At 56.5% G+C, this 12,732-nt stretch overlaps 2 protein-coding genes across 8 annotated transcripts in view; one reads left to right on the forward strand and one right to left on the reverse strand.

Moving 5' to 3' along the window:
* LOC118892348 (calcium homeostasis endoplasmic reticulum protein) overlaps positions 1-8,282 on the forward strand; it is a 21,578-nt gene extending 13,296 nt beyond the window's left edge. For 3 of the 6 annotated variants that reach the window (XM_036846923.1, XM_036846926.1, XM_036846925.1), the window contains exons 10-17: positions 1,238-1,673; positions 2,980-3,218; positions 4,238-4,371; positions 5,066-5,152; positions 5,569-5,712; positions 5,798-5,914; positions 6,399-6,493; positions 6,769-8,282. In XM_036846923.1, the coding sequence (XP_036702818.1) occupies positions 1,238-1,673; positions 2,980-3,218; positions 4,238-4,371; positions 5,066-5,152; positions 5,569-5,712; positions 5,798-5,914; positions 6,399-6,493; positions 6,769-6,962 (1,446 nt within the window). In that variant the 3' untranslated portion in view covers positions 6,963-8,282. The remainder of the gene's footprint in view (positions 1-1,237; positions 1,674-2,979; positions 3,219-4,237; positions 4,372-5,065; positions 5,153-5,568; positions 5,713-5,797; positions 5,915-6,398; positions 6,494-6,768) is intronic. The other 3 variants (XR_005019292.1, XM_036846924.1, XM_036846927.1) reach the window with 3 other exon arrangements.
* C3H19orf44 (chromosome 3 C19orf44 homolog) overlaps positions 5,420-12,732 on the reverse strand; it is a 25,615-nt gene continuing 18,302 nt past the window's right edge. Inside the window, exons 6-9 of one of the 2 annotated variants that reach the window (XM_036846929.1) lie at positions 12,502-12,597; positions 10,928-11,094; positions 8,734-8,815; positions 5,420-7,084 (exon numbers count right to left, since the gene is read on the reverse strand). In XM_036846929.1, coding sequence (XP_036702824.1) covers positions 8,744-8,815; positions 10,928-11,094; positions 12,502-12,597 — 335 coding nt within the window. In that variant the 3' untranslated portion in view covers positions 5,420-7,084; positions 8,734-8,743. Of the gene's footprint in view, positions 7,085-8,733; positions 8,894-10,927; positions 11,095-12,501; positions 12,598-12,732 lie in introns of those variants that run through there. The other variant, XM_036846930.1, reaches the window with a different exon arrangement.

Genomic DNA, 12,732 nt, shown 5'->3' on the forward strand with positions numbered 1-12,732 from the left:
ATAACATGACTGGAAAACACCCCGCAGCTTGCTCTCTGGCCACTGGACCTGGTTAGAGCAATCAGGTCTAGCTCTGGGTGTCCACTTGCCTCTCGACCAGGCATGGTGGGTGTGGCCCTCCCTGGTTGACCCTGTGTGGAGGGGGCGTAAGGGAGACAGTTCTGGGCTGACAAGTGCAGGGTCATGGCTGTGAGTCCCCCCAGCCCACCCTCAGCTTCCGGACAAGAGATTTAACATCACAAAAGATGGGGCATCCCCACAAAGACAGCTCCCGCCTCTGGGTGCCTGCTGTGAGCCCTGCAGTGCTGGGTGCCCTCTGATGCGGGGGCACTTCTCCCCATTTTGTTGGTGTGGAAACAGATGCCCCTAGTGTCTCCCGGCTCAGTCTTTTTGGGGACCGGCAGGTTAGGCTCACAACGGTGGGGCTCCCTCACTGAAGGCCAGCAGTGCACCCACAGTCCACAGTAAGAAACCACAGGTGCCATATTGAAAATCTGGCTTCTTGGCTTCTCTTGAAAACCTGAGGATGTGGCGGCCGGGGCCGGCCTCCCTGTGCTTGTGGTCAGCGGAGCCCCCCAGCCCTGACCCTAGAGGTGGCCCTCTGGGCAGCCTCACCCAGGCGCAGGCCACCCTGGCCCTGAGTTTGGGTTGCAGTCCTGGCTCTTTAAGTCTTCAAAGCAGCAGCTGGGCAAGCTCCAGAGCTTATGGTCTTCAGCTTACAGAAAGCCATTTCCTGGTAACAGAGCAGACTCTGAGATAAGGATGTGAGAGGGCAGGTGACCCCAGCAGGCAGCGTAGGGGAGAGAAGTGACAGGGAAGGGAGAACGGGCAGGGACGGGGTGTCGTCAGGGCGGGCTCTGCCGTGGGCCCTGCGGCTCGGCCTCTGTGCCCTGGGAGTGGTGGGGCCGCACCCCTGCACTGTCCCACTGAGGGGCTCGTGGGCTGGTGTTCGTTCCCCAGCTTCTGTCAGGCATGGGGTTGGGGGTTGCTCCCCAGCCCAGATGCAGGTGCAGCATTTGAGAGTCTGGGCCTGGGGGACAGGCGGGCACCACAGCACCCGCTGCACACGTCAGAGTGAAGGTGGCAGCGCCCAGCCGGGCTGTAGGCCTGCAGCTCCAGGGGGTGCTGGGCTCGGGGCTGGGCCGCCTCCACCGCCGGAGACAGGTCAGCAGGTGCCTGCTGGGTGCCTCGCGTGCCCAGTGCAGGCCGGGTCTCACGTCCGCTCTTTGCCTTGCAGCCTCCCGAGCAGCCCCCCTACCCACACCACCAGGGTGGGCCGCCCCACTGCCCGCCCTGGAACAACAGCCACGAGGGAATGTGGGGCGAGCAGCGTGGGGACCCCGGCTGGAATGGCCAGCGCGACGCCCCCTGGAACAGCCAGCCCGACCCCAACTGGAACAACCAGTTCGAGGGCCCGTGGAACAGCCAGCACGAGCAGCCGCCCTGGGGCGGAGGCCAGCGCGAGCCGCCCTTCCGCATGCAGCGGCCGCCACACTTCCGCGGGCCCTTCCCACCCCACCAGCAGCACCCGCAGTTCAGCCAGCCGCCACACCCACACAACTTCAACCGCTTCCCGCCCCGCTTCATGCAGGACGACTTCCCGCCTCGGCACCCCTTCGAGCGGCCACCCTACCCTCACCGCTTTGACTACCCTCAGGGGGACTTCCAAGCTGGTGAGTGCGAGGTCGCCCTCGGGGGCACCGTCCTCGGGCCAGGGATCACGTCCCTCTCCTGCCCTGTGATCCCTGAGAAGGTCAGGTCACTCGCCGGCAGGGCCTGGAAGAGGCGCCTGACGAATCGGCCTTCTGAGCGGGCTGGTGGCACTGCTGGCGGTCCTGCCGTGTGGCCTGGTGTGCCCTGAGCCAGGGTGACAGGCGGAGGGTCATAGGGTGACAGAGGAGCCCAGCTCGGTCCCTCAGGAAGGTGGGGAGAGGAGGGCAGACCGGCGACCCTAGTGTGGGCACCCGCCAGGCACCAGGCCAGCTGTTGAGGTGTGAGGCCCTGTGTCTCGCAGAAGAGGAAGGACGATGGGGTTCCGAAAGGAAAAGGAACTCCCTAGTCCCCACGGCGGGCAGACAGGCAGTGAGCGAGCCACTGAGTCCAGGCCCGGCAGCGCTTGTACCATTCCCTGCTCCTTGTCTTGCTGTTTTCGTCAGGTGTTCTGTTTTCTTTTTGAAGAATCTTTAGTTTTCTCGATCTTGTGTTTTGTAAAAAATTTCATTTCAACTTTCCTACTCTTCAATCTTTATCCTCAAATCCATTCTTGACTGTAAATTGAGCTTGGAGACCAGTAGCAGGTTTCTTACTTGTTGTGAGTGTCTTGGGGCTGCTGTAACAAAGTACCATGGACTGGGTGTCTCCAACAACAGGGAATTCTTCTCTGGCACTTAGTTCTGGAGGCTGGAGGTCCGAGATCAAGGTGTCAGCGGGGTTGGTTTCTACTGAGGCCTCTCCCCGTGGCTTGTAGATGCCTGTCCTCTCCCTGTGTCTTCCCATGGTCTTCTCTGTGTGTCTGTGTCTTAATCTCCATTTCTTAGAAAGACATCAGTATTGGATCAGGGCCCACTCATAGGACCTCATCTAAAGTAGTCATCTCATTACAGGCTCCATTCCCAAATGCAGTCACATTCTCAGGTACTGGGGACACAGTTTGGCTCATAACATGGCTGTTTGAAGGTTATGTGATTTCCCTTGTGGTTCTTTCTTTCACCCATGAGGTCTGTCAGGTGCTGCTCTGGGTGCAGGACAGGCCACTCTGAGCCCCGGCTCCTCCCCCGTTGCTTTGTGGCCCCGAGCAGTGAATGAAGCAGCTGGAGGGTTGGTGCTGGGCAGGGCTGCCCAGGAAGTGGATGTGGGCATCCTTGCCCCACTCTGAGCCCCTTTCCACTGCGCTTATTACCCTGGAGAGCTCGACCGGGCTGTTGGCGTTGCCCAGCTCTCGACTTTGCGGCAGGCCTGAGTCAAGTTTCTGTTTTGCAGAGATGGGACCCCCTCACCACCATCCCGGCCACCGCATGCCTCACCCTGGGATCAACGAGCACCCGCCTTGGGGTGGGCCCCAGCACCCTGACTTCGGCCCTCCTCCCCACGGCTTCAACGGGCAGCCCCCTCATATGCGGCGACAGGGCCCTCCCCACATCAACCACGACGACCCCAGCCTGGTCCCCAATGTGCCCTACTTTGATCTCCCTGCCGGGCTGATGGCCCCCCTCGTGAAGGTAATGTTGCCGAGTTGAGTGCCAAGCTTAGCCTTGAATGCTTGGTCTCCACGTGGAAAGTTCACAGGTGGAACCCTTTTCCCGATTGGCTACAAAACACTGCTTCCCAGGGCCCCTGCCCCTGTCGTTTCCCGCACCCCAGTGAGCCTGACCAGTAGTCAGAGAGGATGTGCCTGAGCCAGCAACACCGCTTCGCGTGCTCCCGTGTGGCTGCGAGCAAGGCCCGTGTCCCCCTCTGCTCCCTCCAAGCCTCCCTCCTGGGGCTGCAAGCTTGGTAGCTGCTCAGAGTGGGCTGGGCTGGGCTGGGCTGGGCCTGAGGTGCAGGTCCTCTTGATCCTGGCCTTTGGAAGCCACCTTGCCCAGGGGCTGATGACAGGGGTTTCTCAGAAAAGGGGTGGTCTCCAGTTGAGCAAGGTGAGCAAGGCAGGAGAGGGGGTCAGAAGGGAGCCAGGGCTGGGGCTCAGGGCGCTCTGAGGGTCACGCTGGCTGTACTGGTCACTGCCGCTCCCCGTCCCCTCTGAGACACTAGCGTACTGGAAGTTGAGACAGGTCACGCTGGGGCAGCAAGGGGAGTCAGAGGCAGAGGGGCCAGCGGGGCTGCCCTCGGGGTAGGAGCTGGAGCAGAGACAGGGGCACATAGCGGGGTCCCTGGGGTAGGCGCCTGGGCACAGGGCGGTGGTTGGCAGGGGAGGGCGTCTGGGATCCATGGCGTGTCGGTTTATTAACAGGGGTCTTCCCTCTACCTGAGCTTGGGGGCCATGTCTTCTCTGCATTTTGTAGAGAGAGAATTCTGTAGCTTCTATCGACTTCCATGGAGCCCTCAACCACCCCATTTAGGAATTGAAGTATTGGTGTGGCCAAACCCTCCAGGAGGGTGGGGTTTCCCAGGAAGGGCCGGGTGAGGCACTCTGATGCGCAGGGCAACTGTGTCCCGCCCCCGGCTCTCCGGTGCCCCAGCCCCCGCAGTTCCCTGCATGGGCTCCAGCAGGGAGCAGTGACGGCTGTGTTCTCCACTGCAGCTGGAAGACCACGAGTACAAGCCTTTGGATCCTAAAGACATCCGCCTCCCACCCCCCATGCCACCCAGTGAGAGGCTGCTGGCGGCCGTGGAGGCCTTTTACAGCCCTCCCTCACACGACAGACCCAGGAACAGGTACGGGGCTGCGGGAGACGAGGCGCTGGGGCTGGTGATGGGAGGGGAGGCCCCTGGCCCCTCTCCTGGCCTGTCTTCCCCAGTTTGCTTCACAAGAAAGACTCCGGACAGTCCCACCTTCCGCCCAGGGTGGTGTGAGGCCCAGGTGAGAAAATGTGGTTAGGAGATGCCATTTCTCCCCCAGCTTGCGTGATGTGTGCCACGCATAGAGTGGCCCTCGATAAAAGGCTTTTACCACGTTAGAGACATCAGAACAAGAGTTTACCTCAGGATCCCCTCCCCCAGCGGCCTCCTCGCTTCAGTTAAAATCGTCTCCTGCTCTGTTTGGGGCCACAGGCCTATCTGCCTACAAATCAAGAGTCTCTCGTCCCCAGTTACAGTAACCCTGAGACCCTCTTCAACTATTTGGAGAAAGCCCAGCATGGAAAGGCATGGGAGCCACGAAGCGCTGGGAGCGCAATCCAGCCTCTCCACCTCCCAGCGGGCGGCCTGGCCTCTGGGCCTGGTCGCTCCTCTGAGAAAGGGCAGCCCTGTGGCAGTGACCACCCGAGTGCTTTCTCTGCTGGGCCCTTGCTTAGCATCCTGAGTGAAAGAGGGAAGGCCTGTCGGGTAGGGCTTATTCCTGGTGACTTTTTCACAAGTTCCCTGTGGGAGGGAGGCTTGCGTTCATACAGGGGATGCCCATGTCTTACAGTGAAGGCTGGGAGCAGAACGGCCTCTATGAGTTCTTCCGAGCAAAAATGCGGGCCCGGCGGAGGAAAGGCCAGGAGAAGAGGAACAGGTAAGAGCGCACACGCCCACCCCGCCGCCCCCTCCCCGCCGCCTGTGTGGAGGTCAGGCCTCCGCAGTGCATCCCGTCCTAGGTCAGCTGGGAGCAAGCCCTGCCTTTGCCGACAGGCGCGCTGTGGTGTCGTGCCCGGCGCAGGCAGAGGGGGGTCAGTTCTGGCCTCTGCCTGGGTCGTGGGTCTGGCACCCTACGATAAAGGTGCTGTGAGCCACCAGGAGCTGTTTCCCACAAGGCCGAACTTAAAACACCAGTACGAGAGAGAAGCTTGCCATAGTCTGTATTCAACCCTGATGTGAAAGGGCGTGTCTGCACCTGCACTGGGCACATCGGGGGTCTTTTAGAGTTGGGGGTTGGGGCGGGCTGGGCACAGCCCATGGAGGGGCTCCGGCTCACCAGGCCTCTCCCCGCAGCGGACCCTCGAGGTCTCGGAGCAGATCCAAAAGCCGAGGGCGCTCCTCCTCCCGCTCCAACTCGAGGTCCTCCAAGTCTTCCGGCTCATACTCAAGGTCAAGGTCTCGTTCGTGCTCCCGCTCCTACTCCCGCTCCAGATCCAGGTAGGCAGGGCCGCGCCTCTCGGGATGCAAGGCCTCAGGCTCCTCGGCAGCTGCGCTGACCCGCCCCCTCTCCCCTGGCCCGCAGGAGCCGCAGCCGATCACGCTCCTCACAGAGCCGCTCCCGGACCCGCTCTCGCTCTCGGTCCAAGTCCTACTCCCCGGGAAGGAGACGTCGGTCGCGGTCCAGGAGCCCCACCCCGCCGTAAGATTTCTGTCTTAACTGTCAGGACCTCTGGTAGCGCTGGAACCCTCTGATGCTTTGCTGTGAATGTTGAAACGTGTTGTTAGAAGACACGCTCGCAGTGGCCTGCGCCAAGGCGGCACCTCGGGGCCCCCGAGCGCTAGCACAGTGACAGTGGCACCTCGTCTCACACCTCGCTGTTACCTCTGCAGTCACGTTGTAAAGCCTGAGGCGGTGGCTGCGCTCTGTATTTTCTGACCGTTTTACGGGTCCAGTGTGGCCCGCCCGTGCCGCTGAGTGTGAGGCAGGGGCCGCCATCTTAGGGAACCCCCTTATCTGCTGGCGAAGAGGATAAAGAAGAAGGCTAGAGACACGAAATGTGTGTGTGTGTGTCCATCTCACGCTGGTGACCCTTCATATAAGCTACACACTGTAATATTCTAAGTTTTCATTCCAATAAATGTATCAGCTCTTTTTTAAAAGAGGTAACCTGTCTTAATTTTAGTTCCTCGGCTGGTCTGGGTTCTAATTCAGCACCTCCTATACCTGACTCCAGGCTCGGGGAAGAGAACAAAGGACATCAGATGCTGGTGAAAATGGGTAAGGTTCCTGGGAAGACGGAACAATGCGCTCTGGGCATCCGTGGTTGGGGGATGATGAAGTCAGGAAGTTCCAACTCATGACCAGAACTTCTGAGCCTGCAGGGTTTTTACTGAGCGTCCTTTCTTACTACCTTAGTTTCCCGTTTATAAACTGCATGTCTGCATGTCGTTCAACTCTCCAAACACATTTCCATTTAACTTCGTGTCAGGGTCAGTGCACCACAATTTCAGCTTCCTCTGTGGGTCGTAACCACTCATCCCTCTCTTCTTCAGGCTGGAGCGGATCTGGCGGCCTCGGCGTGAAAGAGCAAGGAATCCAGGACCCCATCAAGGGGGGGGACGTCCGGGATAAGTGGGACCAGTACAAGGGCGTGGGCGTGGCCCTGGACGACCCCTACGAGAACTACCGCAGGAACAAGAGCTATTCCTTCATCGCCCGCATGAAGGCCAGGGACGAGTGCAAGTAGGCGCGGCGCGGGCAGGGAGCCACGCCAGTGGCCGGCCACCGGCAGCGAGGGCTGTTGGACCCTTCTTGGCTTACTGGCAGTGGAAGGTGGTAGGGACAGCTCGGTTCTCACACGGTCTCCATCTGTGGGGAGCGACAGAAGAGAAGGAAGACTTCAGCAGGCCTTGTGACGAGTGCCACGCTTGATGGCGCGGAAGGCCCAGGCCCCACCTGCAAACCAGCTCTAACGTAGCAGCAAGAGTCACGAGGAGATGCCCAGCCAACTCGACAATGAGCTTATTTCCCTGGACAGTGAAGCGAGAAACGTAAGACCCTTGGATAAGAATTCTTGTCATCTGAAGGAACGGCTGGCTGTCTCCCATCTCCCCTCAGCCTGAGCCGCTACAACCAGTGGGAGTGCGTGGAGGAGGGGCCCTGAGGGCACACGCCAGCCCAGCCCAAGGGGCCGGCCCTCCCACTCTCCCATCGGTTGTGTTGTGAGAAGGCTCAGGCCAGGCGCTGGTACTGCTCACTCTTTAAAAATGGAAAAACAAAACCTTTTTGATTTGCAAAGTTAAACAGGGTTTTCATTTTTACTCCAAATGGTTTAGTTTTAGAAAAAAGAATACTGATCTAGGTTGATACCCAGTGAGATAATTTGAAACCTGATTCCTCTGAGACATACTAGCCCTTAGTTATTTAAGCTGTTTAAGTTGAGGTGTTTTTTTGTTTGTTTGTTTTTTTGTTTTTGTTTTTTTTTTTTTTGAACGTTAGCCATTTGCTGTTCCCTGCAGAAACAAAAGGTTCTGAGGAAACTTATCTGAGGCATCTCCAGGTCACGTAATGATGACGCCCTTGGAGAATCTGTACCCTTAGTGTCTCTAGTGTTTTTCACGGAGAGGAACCCGCACACCAGCACTCACGTGCAACGGCCCATTCACATCCAGAGTGTGGAGAGCGACCACCGGCCCTGCTTCCTGCTCTGTCACTTCCTTTGCCTGCCCCAAGCCGCCCCCAAAGGGAGGTGAGGCTGGAGGGAGCCGCCTCTGCCGGGAGCTGCGGAGCGACCGCCTGGGATCGGCTGCACTCGGCATCCGCGGGCAGCTTGGTGCGGTGCCATTTATTTGTACAGAAACATTTTTGAAAAATTCTTTTCAATAAGATGCAAAATTTTCTCCAACTTTTCCACCTGATGTGATAAAATATTTGATTTTGTTCTAGATTTCCTGTAGCTGTGAATTGTTCAAACATGTCTGATTCAGGATAAAATGTAAACGTGTTGTTAACAATTTCTTGTGGATTTTACTGTTTTGCCTTCAAATAAAGACTTTTTTTTTAAAGACCTTTTTCTCTGTGCGTTTAAGTCAGAAGCGTGCTCAGGCTGAGGAGGGAGGAGGTGTGTCCCGAGGGCAGACTTTGTCTGAATTGTGGAGTCGGGTCAGAAGCTCTGCCCTGGTGTCTCCTGGGAGTCCCCGGCGTGGACGCCTGGTCCTCGTGGCTCCACGTGGCTCCAGACAGGCTGGCATCCTCTGTCCTGCCACGAGTGGTGACAGCTCCACCTGGGGTTCCATTTCCACTGGCCTGTGGTACGTCCTCTCGGGTGCCATGCACACCGAGGAAATGGGGGCTGGGAGGGCTCAACTACTCAGCTAGAAAAGGCTGCAGCTGGGATTCCTCTCAGGTGAGTCCTGGCTGCCATCTGCCCCCACCGCTGAACGTCCCCTGGGAACTAAGGTGTGAGCGTCACGGCTGGTTTACGGGACCAGCTCCTTAGACCCATGAGTCTATCTCACCTCCCGGCGTTCACAGCTCCTTCTTCACCTCCTCCAGGGCCTCCTCCATGGTCAGCGGGGTGGGCCTGTGTTGCCTGATGTACTGTGGGGCAGAGGACACAGGGGAGCCATCACCGCTGCTGCCTCAGTCTGCTGAGGCTCTGGGTCCTGGAGACGGTGCCTGTCCCCAGGGGTTAACAGGGGAAATGAAGGGATGCCAGGTGGCACTGGAACAGAAGAGGAGAGGGGAACCCAGGCAGCCTCCAGGCAGGTACCCTGCAAGGGGCGAGCCCTGACTGAGCCTGGAAGGGAAGAGGGGCCGCGGTGAGGGGCAGGGCTACCCGGGGTGCCCTCAGAGGACACAGGCTGGGGAGGAGGACTTAGGTGCCACTCTCAGGGTGTGGGCCTGGGGCAGAGAGCAGGCAGCCACACGGGCTGCAGGCAGGTGACGCCGTCAGAACCCTGCAGCCTGCGCCCAGTCAACTGGCGCACAGCCAACAGAGGAACAAGTTAGAAGGACTCCACTGGGGAGCAATCACCCCAGTCCAGAATGTGGGAAACCGTCAGATAACCTATTTTCTTTCTTTTTTTTGGCCACACCGTGCAGCATGTGGGATCTTTGTTCCCCAGCCAGGGATCGAACCCACACCCCCTGCACTGGCAGCGCAGAGTCTTAACCACTGGACCGCCGGGGAAGTCCCAGGACAACCTGTTTTCTTCCAACCAATAAACTGCAAGGAAACAAAAGGGGGGGGGGGAGGGGGGAAGACCTCTAGAGCAGTGGTTCTCAAAGTGGGTCCCCAATGGGCCCATAGGAGAAACGCCCACTGCTAGGCCCACCCTGCTGCCAACACAACCCCAGTGGTCAGGCCCTCGGGGGTCTGACGCTGCTCAGGGCTGAGAACCACTGCTCTAGATTAAGACATCAAACGATCTTGATGTACCACTTTGGACACTGATGAAAAAAATAGGAACAAAAGGTACAACTTTTATGAGATGAGTGGAAATCTGAACACTGGATATCTAATGATATCAAGAAAACTTAGGGCTTCCCTGGTGGCGCAGTGGTTAAGAATCCGCCTGCCAATGCAGGGGACACGAGTTCGAGCCCTGGTCTGGGAAGATGCCACATGCCGTGGAGCAACTAAGCCTGTGTGCTACAACTACTGAGACTGCACCCTAGAACCCGCGAGCCACAACTACTGAAGCCCGCGTGCCTAGAGCCCGTGCTCTGCAACAAGAGAAGCCACCCAATGAGAAGCCTGCACACCACAATGAAGAGTAGCCCCCGCGCGCCACAACTAGAGAAAAGCCAACACGCAGCAACAAAGACCCAACGCAGCCAAAAAAAAAAGAATGTTGCAGGAATTCCCTGGCTGTCCAGTGGTTAGGACTCTGCACTTTCACTGCCAAGGGCATGGGTTTGATCCCTAGTCAGGGAACTAAGATCCCACAAGCAAAACAAAAAAAAAAAAAGTCAATTTGGTTTTGGTATACTGGTATTGTGACTATTTTTTTAAAGTCCTTATTTTTAAGAAATATATACTGAAATATTTGTAGATAAAATGATAAAAATCACCATGCAGAACAACTCATATAGTATGATGCCATTTCTGTAAATAAATATATATATCATGTTATTATATATGAATACTATACCTCTTCTATATATTTTATACATAGTATAAAATATGTAAGATATAATATTGTACGTGTACATAACAGTTTATATTTTACATAGGAAAAATCTAAAGAATATATATCAAGTTGGTAATAGTTATCTCTGAAATTATGGAGAACTTTATAAGCTACATATCTCCAACAAAATTTTTATACAATGTTTTTTGTAATCAGACAAAAAAATAAATTTTGGAGGGAAAAATAGAGGTGAGTGTGACATCCCTTGAGCTTAGCCCTTGGGACTGAGGAGAGGGGCCCTGCCTGTGGTGGCCCACGGGAACGGTCGGTAGAGGGACAGAACCCTCACCGAGGAGGTCACCTTTGGTCCGAGGTCACACAGAGCCCGGGCTGCGGCTGGCTCTCAGTGCCCCTGCCCCGTACCAGCCCTGGTCACGGCCAAAGAGAGAACAGGACTCCTTCCACGAGGACTGAAGGTGAAGGTGGCTGGGCCCCCAGCATCCCCGCCACCCCGGGCTGAGCGTGGGAAGCCGCCTGCCCTCTCTTTCCCGGGAAGGGTTAGCTGCACCATGGTCACCTCTTTGGTTTCCTCCAGGGTGTGGTAATGGAATGAGTCCTGGTCCAGGGAGCGCAGGAGGGATGCATGCAGGTGCCGGCTGGCCTCGATGAACTGCTGTGTCAGGCTCAGCTGCTGCTTCAGCACATCGTTGAGCGCCAACACGGCCGGGCTGTATGCTGTCAGGGCTGCACCAGGTTCTGTGTCAGTCGGCAGCCCCCGGGGCCCCATCCCCCTGGCCAGTCCCGCTCCCCGCGAGGGCCCTGCAGTCCCCAACCGTGGACTGTGTCAGGATGCTCTCTGCAGGTGCTGCCACCTTCGGAAGCAGCAAAGGCCTCGCCTATTCTGTGCCTCTCTCTACTCAGTAGTAAATGAACCGCTCTCTTCGCTGACTTTGTGTGGATCTCACACCCTCAGCTCAGCTTCCAGGCAGAACCGGAAGCCTCAACCTCGGCGTCCAACACAAGGAAAGAAGGCCAGTGACACGGCTCCCCAAACTGCAACCGCACGGTGCGAATCTAACACTCCTGAACTGTACACTTAAAAATGGGGAAGAGGGTAAATTTTACACTATGAATTTTTAAACACATAATTAAAATAATTTAAAATGCAATTAAAATATAATAATTAACTAAATAAAAGTACAATTAAAAATAACTGCAACCGGGGCTTCCCTGGTGGCGCAGTGGTTAAGAATCTGCCTGCCAATGCAGGGGACATGGGTGCGAGCCCTGGTCCTGGAAGATCCCACGTGCCACGGAGCAACGAAGCCCCTGCGCCACAACTACTGAGCCTGTGCTCTAGAGCCCGCGAGCCACAACTACTGAGCCCGCACGCCACAACTACTAAAGCCCACGTGCCTACAGCCTGTGCTCCGCAACAAGAGAAGCCACCTCAATGAGAAGCCTGCGCACCGCGACAAAGAGTAGCCCCCCGCTCAGCAACGAAGACCCACCGCAGCCAAAAAATAAAATTAAAAGATTAAAAATTTTAAAGTTTAAAAATTAAAAAAAAAATAACTGCAACTGTTAAAAATGATCATTACTAAGACTACACAGTAACATGGAAAAATCCTTGAGGTTAATATTGTGTTTAAAAACAGGAGATTTTTTTTTTAAGGATATAAATATTTCACTTATTGCAACCAATATATCTTAATATCTTCATCTTCTAAAAATGTTAAGAAAATGGAAATGGGGGAAAAAAAGCAGGTTCTAGACGGATCCTTGCTTGTGTCATGCGAGTCATCAGCAGCCCCGCGGGACCTGACACAGACTGGGTTTCCCAAGGTGGCTGCTGGCGTCTTCCTCTTGCCCAAGGCCGGGCTGGGCCTCCCCAGGGCCCCACGACTCTCGCACACTCAGCAAGGAGGCAAGTGTCGTGCCCACAGGGCTGGGCCGCTCAGTACTGGCTGAGTGTCTTCCAGAGGAAAACACCTATGGATTCTGGACAGAAAGGCTCTGAAGGGAACACACAAAATAAAGATGGCCCTTTTGGGGTGGAAGGCTCATAGGTATGTTCCTGGTAGCCTTCCTGTTCTGTCCAATGTCGGTGTCCTCGACCTAAGGGACCCACAAGGTGAGCTGGGCTGTTACCTTCTATGGCGTCCGCACTGATGACGTGGCTGGCGATGGGCGAGGGGTCCGCGTAGGCACCTCCCAGGGCTGGTCCGATGGCCGCGACGCCGGCCGCTGTCCCAAGGACAAAGGGGGAGAGGTGAGTGGGCAGGATTCAGAGCAATGACTTTCTCATCAACAGGTATGAGGCTGAAATAAGCTACATGAATCTGTCCTTTTCTCTTTCTGAATGTGATGGCCACCCTCCTT

This window comes from Balaenoptera musculus, chromosome 3 (assembly GCF_009873245.2).
Source record: "Balaenoptera musculus isolate JJ_BM4_2016_0621 chromosome 3, mBalMus1.pri.v3, whole genome shotgun sequence".
Lineage (NCBI taxonomy): Eukaryota > Metazoa > Chordata > Mammalia > Artiodactyla > Balaenopteridae > Balaenoptera > Balaenoptera musculus.